This window comes from Spinacia oleracea, chromosome 3, assembly GCF_020520425.1.
Source record: "Spinacia oleracea cultivar Varoflay chromosome 3, BTI_SOV_V1, whole genome shotgun sequence".
Classification (NCBI taxonomy): Eukaryota; Viridiplantae; Streptophyta; class Magnoliopsida; order Caryophyllales; family Amaranthaceae; genus Spinacia; species Spinacia oleracea.
In genome coordinates this window covers 156,034,477-156,047,379 of record NC_079489.1, presented here as the reverse complement: position 1 = coordinate 156,047,379, position 12,903 = coordinate 156,034,477, and the positions used below count along the sequence as shown (strand labels likewise).

Here is a 12,903-nt window from a genome sequence, read left to right as displayed (position 1 = left end):
GAAGTACTTTTTCCGTTTCAAAATAGTTACAACACTTTGCTTTTTTCACTATTCACATAATCTACTTTATTTTCGATGATCGAGTTACTTTAATAAAAACATATTCACCTTAGATCTTGTTAAATTTGTTTTTGATGAATATTTCGCGAATATCGGTTTTTATTTTAAATTTTACTTATGCTCTATTCTATTGGACTTGTTTTAACTGAACTTATATTATCTGAACGTATTTGAACTTAACCGAACTTATTTTGGAAAAAACCTATTATGTCTGAAATCAATTTATTAGTTTGTAAAAATATATGAATGAATTTTATTTTTGTTAACTTATATTTTTCTGAATTTACGACCCCCTCAATCTTGGAAGCCAGTAAAATCAAACTGATCCGCAATTCTTCAAAGCCCAGAAACAAACACGGTTTGCTCCGATTGCAATCAGATTCCAAATTTCCCGATTGAAATGCATAATCGAAATTCTACTCCACATAAAATTGAGTTCATAAAGATGAAATTCTTCTCCAATTCTCAAAATCTCAACAACTTAGCGGATTATTTGCTTGAGCTTTTGATGAATTACCTTCCATTGGCGGATTGCCCAGAGCTCTGTAAGTTGGTTTATTCTGATAATTTCCTCACTATTTGCAGTTTTTGATTTTCGTTAATTGTTATTACTGTAGAAGAAGCCTCATTTTCCTAGGATTAAGAACCCTAGGCATGCGCTGATTATATTAGAATAGGATTAGGATTAGAACTGTGAATTAGGGAAGAACCGAATCATACATTTTTAATTATTGTAATATTTTGAGAAATTGAGTCCAACATTATGCAATTTTGCAAGGGGCTGTTGAATTTGTTCTTTTTGAGATAATCCCGCGGTAGCTTTTGAGACTTTGAATTTAAGTTATCCAGAAAAGTTCTGGGTTTTTTTTGGTTTACACTTGCTTTCAGGAATCTGAATGTTGTTTCACAAGCACCTTAAATAGAATTTATGTTACTGAAATGGACCTAAATTGATGTGCTACTTTAAGTTAGTGCTTAAATTTTCATGCTATAACTTTTTATTTAATACAATTATCTTAAAAATTTCAGCTCATTGAACAATTAAATTCTACCAACCAACTCATCTAATCAAATACGAAGTATGTTATAGTTTCAGTACCTTATCAATTTCGGCTATAACCTTTTCAATTTTAGTTAAATTATTAGTTGTGGCTTTATTATTTCAATTAGTGTTGTTTAACAAGCATAAGAACGGTCATAGGGAGTGAGGGGAGCACCATGAAGCCTAAAATTACCTAAAAAAGCACAAGCAAGAATATTAGTGCCTGTTTGGTTCACTTGGGTAGTAACCCCATGGTAAGTTCCATTTTATAGGAAGTTAATTCCTTTGTTACTTTCCTAGGAATAGGTTGATTGTGTTTGGTTGAAATTGAGAATTTATAACTGATGGGAATTAACATGGGAAGTATGACTTACCAAGGGGAGGGTAGATGTTAGGTAATCCACTCAGGAAGTGTATATATAGCTACTTGTTTGGTTGGCATGAGATAGGAGTAATGGGGAATTTCAACTTCTATATACTTCCTAGGAGCTCACACTTCCCCGGTTCCCCCCACTATTTACATGCAACCAAACATCCCCTTAGTCTTGTGTGGAGGAATTTCCCGGCTTATTTGTTCCTGGACACATTGCTAGGAATACTTCCACTCAAACTATAGCTTGAGAATATAATTGTCTTCAATTCCTTAGCATTCCCAAAGAACCCCAAGTTCTTTGGGTATTTCTCCTACAAGCTCGTCACCCACCATTTCCAGCACCTGCAATCGGGTCAAGTTCCATATAGACTTTGGTATGGTTCTGCCCAAGCCCAACTAGAGATGGCCAACGTGGCAGGTTGGGTGGGTCGTGGGTGGGTTTGGTGGGTCGTGGGTCGGGGATAGTTGACATACGACCCACTTCAGTTAAACTAGGGTGGGTCGAGTCGTGTGTTGTGTTAGAAAAAATGGACACAGTACATGATGGGTCGTGGGTTACGTGGGTCGTGGGTCGAGGTGGGTTGTGCGGGTCGAGTGGGTCTGATGGGTTTGGTGGGTTACGACCAGTGTATAAAAAAGCGCAAAGCGCACTAAAGCGATATGAGTCCTAGAGCTTAAGCGCAAAGCGCAAGCGCAAGGCGCGGGCTTCATTGAAGTGAAGCGCACTTTTTAAGAATTAAAGATTTTTACTATTATGAATATATATCTTACTAAAATAACCACAAAAATATATAAACATCAGATTTGCTTCCAAAAATATATTACTCCTTGCTTTAACAAAAATATATTACTCCTTGCTTTAACAAAAATAAAGCATATAACATAGTCTTTATCCAGAAGCTAGAAGCTAGGATCGGCTGTTGTGACTGTTGTCTTCTCTTTTCTTCTTTTTTGGACCGTTGGTATACTGATTAATAGGGAGTGGTCCAAAACACAATAACAACATATAAAAAAGCTTTCAACGTAAAGTAATAATAATAAAAAAAAAAAAATCAATGAAGCGCCAAAAGCGTGCTTATTGCACTTCGCGGGCTTCATGCGCTTAAGCGCGCTTCGGCGGGCTTAATCACAAGAGCTTCGCTCAGACCTAATTAAGCGTTTTGCCCTGAAGCTCGAAGCTTCAGGGCTTAAGCGTGCTTTAAGCGCGCTTTTTTCAACACTGGTTACGACAAATGTGATTCCGTTGGGTCAGGTGGGTTTAGTGGGTTATCTAGAGTTTTAGGAACTGGTTTGGATCAGGTGGGTTTGGATGATTAATCAAGCGATAAAAAGTTATAAAATTTGTATGAACTTAAATTAATTAATTTTTATGTTAATCGCTTACTCACATAAATGTGGTTAATGTATATTTACACAATAAAATTAGAATTTATTAGCATTTTAAACATACAAAATTGTTTAAATTAGGATGAGTTTTGCGGGTTGGGTTGGGTTCATGTGTTGGGTTGGGTTGGTCGGGTGTGCCGTGGCGGGTTGTGTCGGGTCCGATGGGGTGGGTCGAAATGAGTTGTGTTGAAAAAATCCGACCCACAACATATCAAAAAAATATTCGGGTTGGGTTGGGTTGTGTCATGGGTCATAAGTGTGTCCGACACATGTGACCCACTATGGGTTGTGTCAGGGTGGGTTGGGTCAAACCCGACCCACTGGCCATCTCTATTCCCAACGGGTTGTTTGACAAGGTTGAGGAAGTTGTGGAGTCATTGAAGGGCTTATTACCTATGTTTTCATCAAGATAACTCGTTACTAGACATGTCGATACAGTGTAATCACTGTAATGCCCTCGTGGTTCGTTGACAGTCTTGTTGAAAATTATTCCCATGGGGCCAGGGAACTTGTTTGAGTTAAGATCAAGGTCTAGAAGCTAGTTGAGAGATTTTAAATTCTATCAGAATTGTTGGATATGTTAAAGAACCATAAGCTACCCATGTTCCCTATCCATAAAGGCATTTTCCTGTGAGTTTAATACTCTGTACTTGACTAATCAAGATAACCTATTGATGATGAAGACAACCACCTTAGAAGCTACCATTTTATCCCTGTTCCACTTAATGGTTAACGTAAACAATGCATGCCCCAATACGTGTATGGGTCGTTTTATTCAAGAATCATGTGTAGTTTCAAAGCTATGACTAGCTTTTTACAAAAATTGTAACCTGTTTCAATATAATCCCCTATGTGTTCTTGGGGATGTTTGAAAGTAGCAAATTAGTTGCTTGGATGAGTCATTTTGGATCGTGTATTTGGTTTGGTCAGTTTCGGGTTGAGTAATGACCTATGGTATTTCAGACTGAGACAGTTTCAGTATCAGATCTAGTAGTCATTTGGAAATGTATATGCTGTAACATTACGAATTGCATTGTGAGTCAGATCAGATAATAAATTTATGAAATCTTGGCATTTTGACTCTAAAAAAGGCGGATCCATGTTAATGGTATATTGTTATATATAGTCTCATGATGTCCAGCAGTGATTTTGGACATTTGAGTTCTTGATCCCCTTTTTGGATCACAAAAAATTATTAAAAATATTAGGCTAATTAGCTAATACGAAGTACTCCCTCCGTCCCTTAATGGAGATTAAGACATTTGAATTGACTTATTAATTTAATGGGTGTTAGTTGATAGTGGGGTATTTTTTAATATAGTTAGTGGGAAATGTGTAAGGGGTGGAGAGTGTTGAGTGGGGGGTGTGGACTTTTAAATGATTTTTTGTAGGGAGTAGGGGTGTAGGTGGGGTAGTAGGTAAGTGTGAGAAATAATATAATATTGGTAAAGATTTTCATTCATAGAAGCGATGCAAGTATTAAGGGATGGCCCGAAAAGGAAAGCGGTGCGAATATCAAGGGACGGAGGGAATAGCTTATAAGAGTTGTAACTCCATTAGACCTGCACTTCTTACTTCTTACAGCAGATAATCACTAATTTCTTCATGTATACTTGGCATATTTGTGAGAAAAATCCTTTTATATCACACTTTTTTGTTTTAAAAAAACACCTTTTAAAGCTTATTTTGTGAAAAAACACCTTATATGTTAATTGTTTCTATTAAACACACACCTTAATGTCGGATTTTGGCCAAAAAATCAAGTTTTCGGGAGTTGATTTCACTTTTTTCCTCCAAATATATACATTTATTACACTATTGACAATTATCATAGGAAACGACCCACATAGTCGGAAGGAAAAGATAGAAATCATTGCCCGAAAACTTGACTTTTTGAGTTTTTGGTCGGAGTCATGCTTTAAGGTGTGCTTATGTAACAATATCAACATATAAGGTGTTTTTTTCACAAAAAATGTAATGTAAAAGGTCTTTTTTCACAAATTTTCCTTTATACTTCGTACTTTTAGTCTGTTGTTATTACAATTAAAACTTTTCTATTCGATTGTTTGGACGTGTTCAATACATAAAGTACTCCCTCCGTCCCTTAATACTTGCACCGCTTTCCTTTTCGGCCCGTTCCTTAATACTTGCACCGCTTCTATAAATGGAAATCTTTACCAATATTATATTATTTCTCACACTTACCTACTACCCCACCTACACCCCTATTCCCTACAAAAAATCATTTAAAAATCAACACCCCTCACTCACCACTCTCCACCCCTTACACATTTTCCACTAACTATATTAAAAAAAATACCACACTATCAACAAACACCCATTAAATTAATAATTCAAATTCAAATGTCTTAAACTCCGCACCGGTCAAACCGGTGCGAGTATTAAGGGACGGAGGGAGTAGAATACTTGTATAAATACAAGAATTACCTTTGACAATTACATTTATATATAAAACAAACTTGCGTATATCAAAAATAATTACTGACAGAAATTATGTTGATACTTGATAAACAGAAGGACTACAACCAAGTATCAGTGCTTACAGGGAGGTAGCGGAGCACCACAAAGCCCGGCATTACCCGAAAACGCAGAAGCAGGAACGTCAGCCTTGTGTGGAGGAATAGGCCCACTTAGTTTATTCCTTGATACATCAAACACTTTCAGGTTCTCCAAATTCAACAAATTTCTTGGAATACTCCCACTCAAGCTATTTCTTGACAGCAAAATTGTTGTCAATTCCTTGGCATTCTCAAGTTCTTTGGGTATTCCTCCTGATAACCGATTATCCACCATCTCCACCACTTGGAGCCGAGTCAAGTTCCCTATCGACTTTGGTATGGATCCTCCCAACGGGTTATTCGACAAGATCAAGGAAGTGATGGAGTTCATGACAGCTTTATCACCCATGTTTTCATCAAGTGGGCCCGTGAACATGTTACTAGACACATCGATGTTGGTGTAAGACCCTTGTGTGAAAATTATTCCCAACGGGCCTGAAAACTTGTTTGAGTGCAGATCAAGGTTCTGAAGGTTTGAGAGTTTCCTGAATTCTACAGGAATGGAAGAGTAGAATCCATTGTTGGATATATTAAAGAACCATAAACTACTCATGTTACCTATCCATGAAGGTAACTTCCCCGTGAGTTTATTACTCGACAAATCGAGATAGTTTATTGATGAGGTAGATAACCAATGTGGTAGCTGTTCCCCTCTGAGCCCTGTTCCTGCTAACTTTAGTTGAAAGAGGTTTAATTTAGAGATCCAACTGGGTATTGTCACAAGCTTAAGAGGATTGAAGGATAAGCTAAGTGTCTGTAACAGCTGTAGTTGAACAAGTTGTGGAGGTAAAGGGCCAATAAGCTGATTTCCAGACAAATCCAGTATTAAGAGGTTTCTGAGATTACCAAAACTAGCTGGGATTGAGCCTATGAGGTAATTGTTTGTGATTGACATCTCTGTTAACATACCAAGATTTCCTAAACTTGATGGTAACTTTCCGGTAATGTTATTGTTATCTAGGTACATTCTTTGTATTTGGGGAAGACTTCCTATTGAATTTGGTAAAACACCACTCAGTTTATTGTTCCAAAGCCGAAGGAATTGCAAAGAAAGAAGTCTGCCTATGGAGGAAGGAATTGATCCGGTAAGTTTGTTATCATTTAGATATAAAAGATTTAACTGTGAAAGTTCAGTTATGGAATCTGGTATACTTCCTCTGATATTGTTTAAGGATAAATCAATGTATGTAAGTTTTTTAAGTTTTCTTATACCAATTGGAATGTTACCGGATATATTATTGGTATTAAGATCAAGCTTATTAAGTTGAAGCAAATTCTCAATCGTTGCTGGAATTGGTCCGGTTAATCTGTTTCCAGATAAACCCAATTCTAACAGGGATGTCATTGATTGAAACATGGAGTTGGGTATTGAGCTAGAGAGTTTATTGTTACTAAGGTACAACTTTTGTAGCTTATGGAGGTTTGTAAATGAGGAGGGTATTGAACCATTTAGCTGATTTGTGTCTAGAAAAAGAAAGGTTAAGTGTGACAACTTCCCTAGTTCAGGTGGGATTGGACCAGTTAGGTCTTTATTGTTGCTAAGATCGAGGAGTTCGAGGAAGGTAAGGTTGCCGAGGAAAGGAGAGAGCGTACCTGTTAGGTTGAGTGGAAAGTTAGGATTAAAAATAGAATATAAAAATAGAGTGAGTGAAAATGTTGCAAGTAAAGTGTGAAAAAGAAGGGTGTGAATGCTCTATTAAGACTATTACTGTTACTCCCTCCGTATTTTAAAAAGAAATACACTTTCCTTAAATGGTCATATTTTAAAAAGAGATACACTTTCCTTTTTTGATACGAGTATGTATTGGTCATCACTTCCAATTATATTAATATTGCTCTCTTACTTGTGGTTCCCACATTTGCTCACATAATCTTTTTACTATAATAAACAATTCACTCATTATCTCACTTTTATCTTATTTTAATAAATTCAACTCATTCTCCTAAAACTACGCGCCAGTCAAAGTGTATCTCTTCTTAAAATACGGAGGGAGTATGTATCAACAACTGTTATGTTTAAATAGTGCAAATAACATGACATTTTTGTAAATAAATCGGTAGGAAAACAAAAATAAAAAAAAAGGTGGAAATAAAAAAAACCAAAAAAGTGAATAAATGAGTAAATATGAGGTTAACAGAATAAAATGTGATCTTAAATGAATAAAAAAATGAAGTTACATGTATATTTTGAAAGTCTATTTAATTACGATTTTGCCATGTAATTTGTACTATTCATCAATAACAATTATTGATTTGAAATCAACCAGGTTGCTAAGGAAAGGAGAGAGCATACGTACCTGACATGGTGGTGTCCAAAATGAAGTCATCCCCGGATTGGAGACCGGACATTGAGACGTTCACTACCCTTCCCGTGGGCCGATCGCAGTCCACTCCGGCCCATGAAGTGCAGCAGTCTGTGTTGGTGACCCATGTTTTGAGTAACGCTGATGGGTCGTCTGTAATGCGATGTTTAAGATCGAGCAACGCTTCTTTGTCTACTTCGTTGCAGGATTTTACAGATGCAGTAGCAGCAAAAATGAGGATCGAAACAAGGGTGAGAGAAGTTTTGAGTGTTTGCATTATTGCTGAAGTGATAATGGAATAATGGATGTGCTGAAAGAAGAACCAGGTATGGGTTCCTTTTATATAATGCTCAACTTAGTTGAAAACTACGACTTGGTTTGCAATTTGCATAAACAATGTGTCGTAATCAGTGAGGTTGATGACTTGATGGTATTCGTTGAAAATACTTGAAATTACAGGTCAATAAAAGGATTTAAAATAGTTCTGAAGGACTATTTTAGTTTTAAACAAATCATAGGATATTTCCGTTCGATATCATTTTCTGTTTCTCAGTTTTCTGTTTTTTACAAAACTAAAAACCAAAATATAAAAACCACAACATGACTGATTACTACTTTCTCCGTATTCTAAAAAGGGGCATATTTTGACCGGCACGTAGTTTTAAGAGAGTGAGTTGAATTTATTGAAATAAGATGAAAGTGGGTTAGTTGGTGAATTATTTATTATAGTAAAAAGATGATGTGAGCAAGTGTGAGACCACAAAAAAGAGAGAAAAATTAATATAACTAGTTTCAAGCCCGTGCGATGCACGGAACTCCTTATTATTTTATAGTTTGAACAACCAAAAATATTAAATAGTGCATTTGAATTGCTAAAGGTGACACTAAATTTATCACAAAAAAGTTGGTGTATTTGAAGGCGGGAGATGAAAATTATAAAAATATAACTCATAAAAAGTGAGTGGTTTGTTTTGAAATTTTTCATTTGATTGAATAATAATTTGCATAAGTTACAGGAGTCTTTATTATGTCTAATAGTTACATGGAAGCTAAATCCTTTGTACAATACATAAATAAATTTTTAGAATTACATTGTTTTGAAGTTATCCCAAACTAATAGATAAAATCAAACAGATTAGTTACAATCTAAAAAGTAATACGTCCAATGTGTTTACAACACCTAATATATAAGAAACAAAAATATTTTATCCTTGTGGTGTTGATGTCCTGCATCCACACCCACGAGCCTATTCCTTTGCCATGTCGTTGATGACTCTTATTCTTTTTCCTTTAATCTGCAAAAAAGTGGTATTAGTTTTCCATTTCATACATCAAGCTTTGTCTTGCAAACTCGACATGATTCATATTTCCATCCAAAATCTCTCACGAATCATTTCGATTTGTGCCTTACAAGTGTGTGTTATTTGTATATCCTGTGGAACGAATATAGTTTAATTTGTGCAAAATTTTAACTATTACATATCTTATTTCTGGGTTACATAAAGTGTTTTAGAGTCATGTGCAATATTAAAATATCGAATAATTTCCCTTTGAGTGACAACTTATATATGACATGGAATGAGATTTTAAAAATGAATAAATTCAAAATTACCTGGTTATCTTCTTGTTCCAAATAAATTTGTTGGAGTTCTTTTATGCTTTTGCTATTTTTGCTCATTATCTCCATTTTTGCTTTCTGACTGTGGTATTTGAAATTGTGTAACTTCAGGAATAAGTTCCCCTACATTGTAATTAAAAAATAATTTTAATGATAATGATGATGATATGGTTTAACAAATTTGCAGCACTTTGTATGTATTAATATTTTCTTACGCCTTTTTGAAATACCCGACTTCTGCAATATTCAAGTTCCTGTAAATTTTTGTTCCACTTGAAGATCCCAACTGGTAGTTTCCTGTACCAAAAAGATATTTGTATTAGTTACCAATTATATATTTTTTATAGTTAAAAACTATTAATATAGTAACATAATCATTAAGGACTTCTTCACTAGTTCCTTTACATGTCTTGTACTTCAGAAGTAGATTTCCTAAACCACTCAGAGTGTTAAAACTCAAATAAACAATTTTGATGTGCCAACTTTGCAAAGTTTGTAAAACAGTAGGGTATTAAGTCCAACCTTGACCAAGCTGCTAACCTTTTGCATATGAGACTAAACTACCATCATATGTATTCATCACAAGTATCATTGGACCAAATGTATCAAGAAGTCTAAAGAATAAAGTATTCAAATTTCTAAACAGAACAGAAAAAGTGTGAATGGGAAATAACAAAACCTTTACAAACACAGAAATAACATGCTTATGCAAGCAGGATAGGCCATAAGCTAAAAACAATAGCTAAGTTTTAGGAACACATAGCATGGAGCCAACCAACAAATATACTAACAGACTCAAGTTTCACTTCAACCACAAGAGAAAACACACACAGAGACCATTACAAACTGAAATGTGAAATAAATGAACTTGAGAAATAGAAATCTGCATACAGAGAAGAAAAACTGATTAAAAAACTTTATGAGCGTAAACAATACACTGATGAGCAGTGTCATATGATTTTATCATTCTGCAGAAATTAATCAGATCATGGCATGACCTTTTATTGCTTGTGCTTGGAGTTGATAAACCAGTTGTTAATATGGTTGAGTTGACAAACGCCAACATCTCATTCACCATATTGAGATACACTCAGACAAAAATTAAAAATCTTATGATTTAAGTATTTTGACTGATAAGAAAATAAGCTCAATAGACAACAACAAATCACTCATTATAATTAATCAATTTATAGTATCCGACAGACTAAATATAAACAGAACAATTCATAGGTCAAAGGTGAAAACCTATACCGGTTCAAAATGTTGTTAAGATGACTCCTATGACATCAAACTCATATAGTGAAGGTTCCTCGAAACTTGAAAGTATAAACGTGTCTCACTGTTTTGGCTTTTGGTATTCAACAATCTGAATAATAGGAATATAGTCTCCCACTTCCTTCAGTTTGTTGAAGGGGCTTATCTTTCATACATCCCCAAGTATGTTCCTAATTGTGGATCAACCATGTTTTGGAAAACGCCTAGAACGTTCATAAGCTAATTCAACCAAAAGAACAACTTCCCTCACATTTAGACTAAGTAAAGACATTATCCATACTAATCCGGCTAATGAGAACTCTTAACCTAACCTATAGCTAGCTAGGGTTTAATTTAAGATTTCAATCATGAATCTCTTTTAAAGACGAAGAAGAATAAAAAAATATCAAATCAGGACCAATACAATGTGAATACGATAATCCCTAAAAGCTTCAAGAATTCAATAAAATAAAAGGTAAGAATAATAGCAGCAAAATTAACAACCCGATTGAGACAATCCTACCTTCAAGGCTTGATATCTTTCTGAAACTCCAAACTTCCAATCTGAAAATTAACCATTAGAAATTGAAAAAAATATGAATAAATAGAGATTCAATCTATCCTAACCCATCAAAATAACCAATTTAAAGTTACTCGAGTCTCGCATATAAAAAAAACCTACAACACACATATCTTTCGATCGAAAATTCCTCCATCAAACAACAACAAATTCTCTTGAACTTCCCTGTTATTAAATAATAGAAGAGTGGACAAACTCCTCCATCAAACAACAACAAAAAAACTAATCTGAATGCTTAAACTTCCCTGTACACTCCTCTGGATTCTTTAAACCATAGCCTATGAAACCATTCTAGAACACCAAACATGATTATCACGATTCTCTCCCAACAAACCAAACTATAATAAAATAATGTATAATGTATGAGGTATGAGGTATGAAAACATGAAGAAGCATAACAACATCTCTGAATTATACAAAACATGGTACAAAGCTTAATTTTGATAATTAAAATTACATACGTAGTCCTCGTTATTTTGCCAAGATATGTGATACATCATTGTCCCTTATAAAGCAAATGCACTAAGCAATTTATCTACAACTTCTACCCTGAAAAAGTTAAAACAAAGGATTAAAAGTTCCCCTGCAAATTAGACAAAAAATTTCTATAAAAAAATTTCTAAAAATCTAAAGCAACCAAAATGTCACAAGTCTGGTCCAAACCCTATGTCTTTCCCCATTAAAATATGGTCAAGTTTACTATGTTCTCTTGTAATAGAACAAATAATAATGCAAATCGTAGAGAAAAATGTACCCAAAATTGCAAATTGAGCATGGAAAATGATTTGTATATCTGAAAAGTTCATCAAAATACAAAACATTAGAAAATTCCTCATGACATTAGACCATAAAATTCTGTAAAACCCTCTTGAACAACATAAATTTCACAAGTCCTATTGATCGAATCCCAAATCTGTTCTCATTAAAATTATCTTAAACTTAACTATTTTCCTCAAGTTCCCGGGAGAGTTTTTTTTCCAAACCTCTGGGGAAGGGGGGACTTGAAATTCAATTAAGGAAGGGGGAAAGGTATACTAAAGATTATAGGAAAATTGAAATGAAAAACTGTGCATAAATCGCAATTTCTATTAGAACATTTGGATTAGTAGTTAACCTTTTCAGTTATTTAGAGACAAATATTTTCCATATTGAAACAGTGAAACGTCACCATTTTTCTTCACCTTCAATCAATTTTTTTCATGCTAAAAATTAAATGGCAACAAATCAATTAAACCAATAATCAGAAAATCAATCACACCCAGAAATTATACTAATTCTTTTGAACCCCAACATCATCTAAGACCGCCGCCGCCGCGGTGTCACCGACGGAAGGACCAAGTAGGCAGAGATTTAACATTTGTTTTTAGATATTTCTATGTCATTGAGACCAGAACAACCTTTTCATCACTAAAACAAAATTTGACAAAAACATTATTAAAAACACGATTAATTTCATAAAGAAGAGGAAGGAAGTTACCTGATTCTTATTGGAAAGTTCAACAGCAAAACCCACCCATATACAACCAAAAGATGAGGCTTCTTGGGTTTTCTTTTTGAAATTAAACTAATAATTTGATATAGGATTCAAGCTTGGAGATAATTGATGGGATGAATCGATGCAATTTGGTTTTTTTGTTGTTTCAGATGTGAAGGTTGAAGGGGACGGTTGAAGGTTGGAGGAGAGAATGACTTCTTCTGATTTGTCGTT

General features: G+C 34.7%; 1 protein-coding gene and 2 long non-coding RNA genes across 3 annotated transcripts; 1 reads left to right on the top strand and 2 right to left on the bottom strand.

Moving 5' to 3' along the window:
* The first annotated feature begins 333 nt into the window (after nt 1-333).
* Nucleotides 334-7,845, top strand: LOC130470595 (uncharacterized). The gene is made up of 4 exons (XR_008931291.1): nt 334-605; nt 5,397-6,314; nt 6,402-6,525; nt 7,708-7,845. It is a non-coding gene; the product is annotated as an uncharacterized lncRNA (long non-coding RNA).
* On the bottom strand, nt 5,189-8,020 carry LOC110777991 (probable leucine-rich repeat receptor-like protein kinase At1g35710). Its single transcript, XM_021982557.2, has 2 exons — nt 7,738-8,020; nt 5,189-7,033 (listed from the first exon to the last, which is right to left on the bottom strand). The coding sequence occupies exons 1-2, from the start codon at nt 8,018-8,020 to the stop codon at nt 5,415-5,417; spliced, it is 1,902 nt and encodes a 633-aa protein (XP_021838249.2). The 3' UTR covers nt 5,189-5,414.
* Nucleotides 8,021-8,902: 882 nt separating this feature from the next.
* Nucleotides 8,903-12,077, bottom strand: LOC130470596 (uncharacterized). Its single transcript, XR_008931292.1, has 5 exons — nt 11,657-12,077; nt 11,139-11,179; nt 9,577-9,658; nt 9,356-9,484; nt 8,903-9,038 (listed from the first exon to the last, which is right to left on the bottom strand). It is a non-coding gene; the product is annotated as an uncharacterized lncRNA (long non-coding RNA).
* Between the last annotated feature and the right edge of the window lie 826 nt (nt 12,078-12,903).

Bases quoted from the DNA above. Each gene is read 5' to 3' on its own strand.
- LOC110777991 (XM_021982557.2), bottom strand. From the start codon at position 8,020: ATGCAAACACTCAAAACTTCTCTCACCCTTGTTTCGATCCTCATTTTT. The intron at 7,034-7,737 runs GTACGTATGCTC...TCAACCTAACAG, and splicing joins TTTGGACACCACCATGTCAG to GTACGCTCTCTCCTTTCCTC.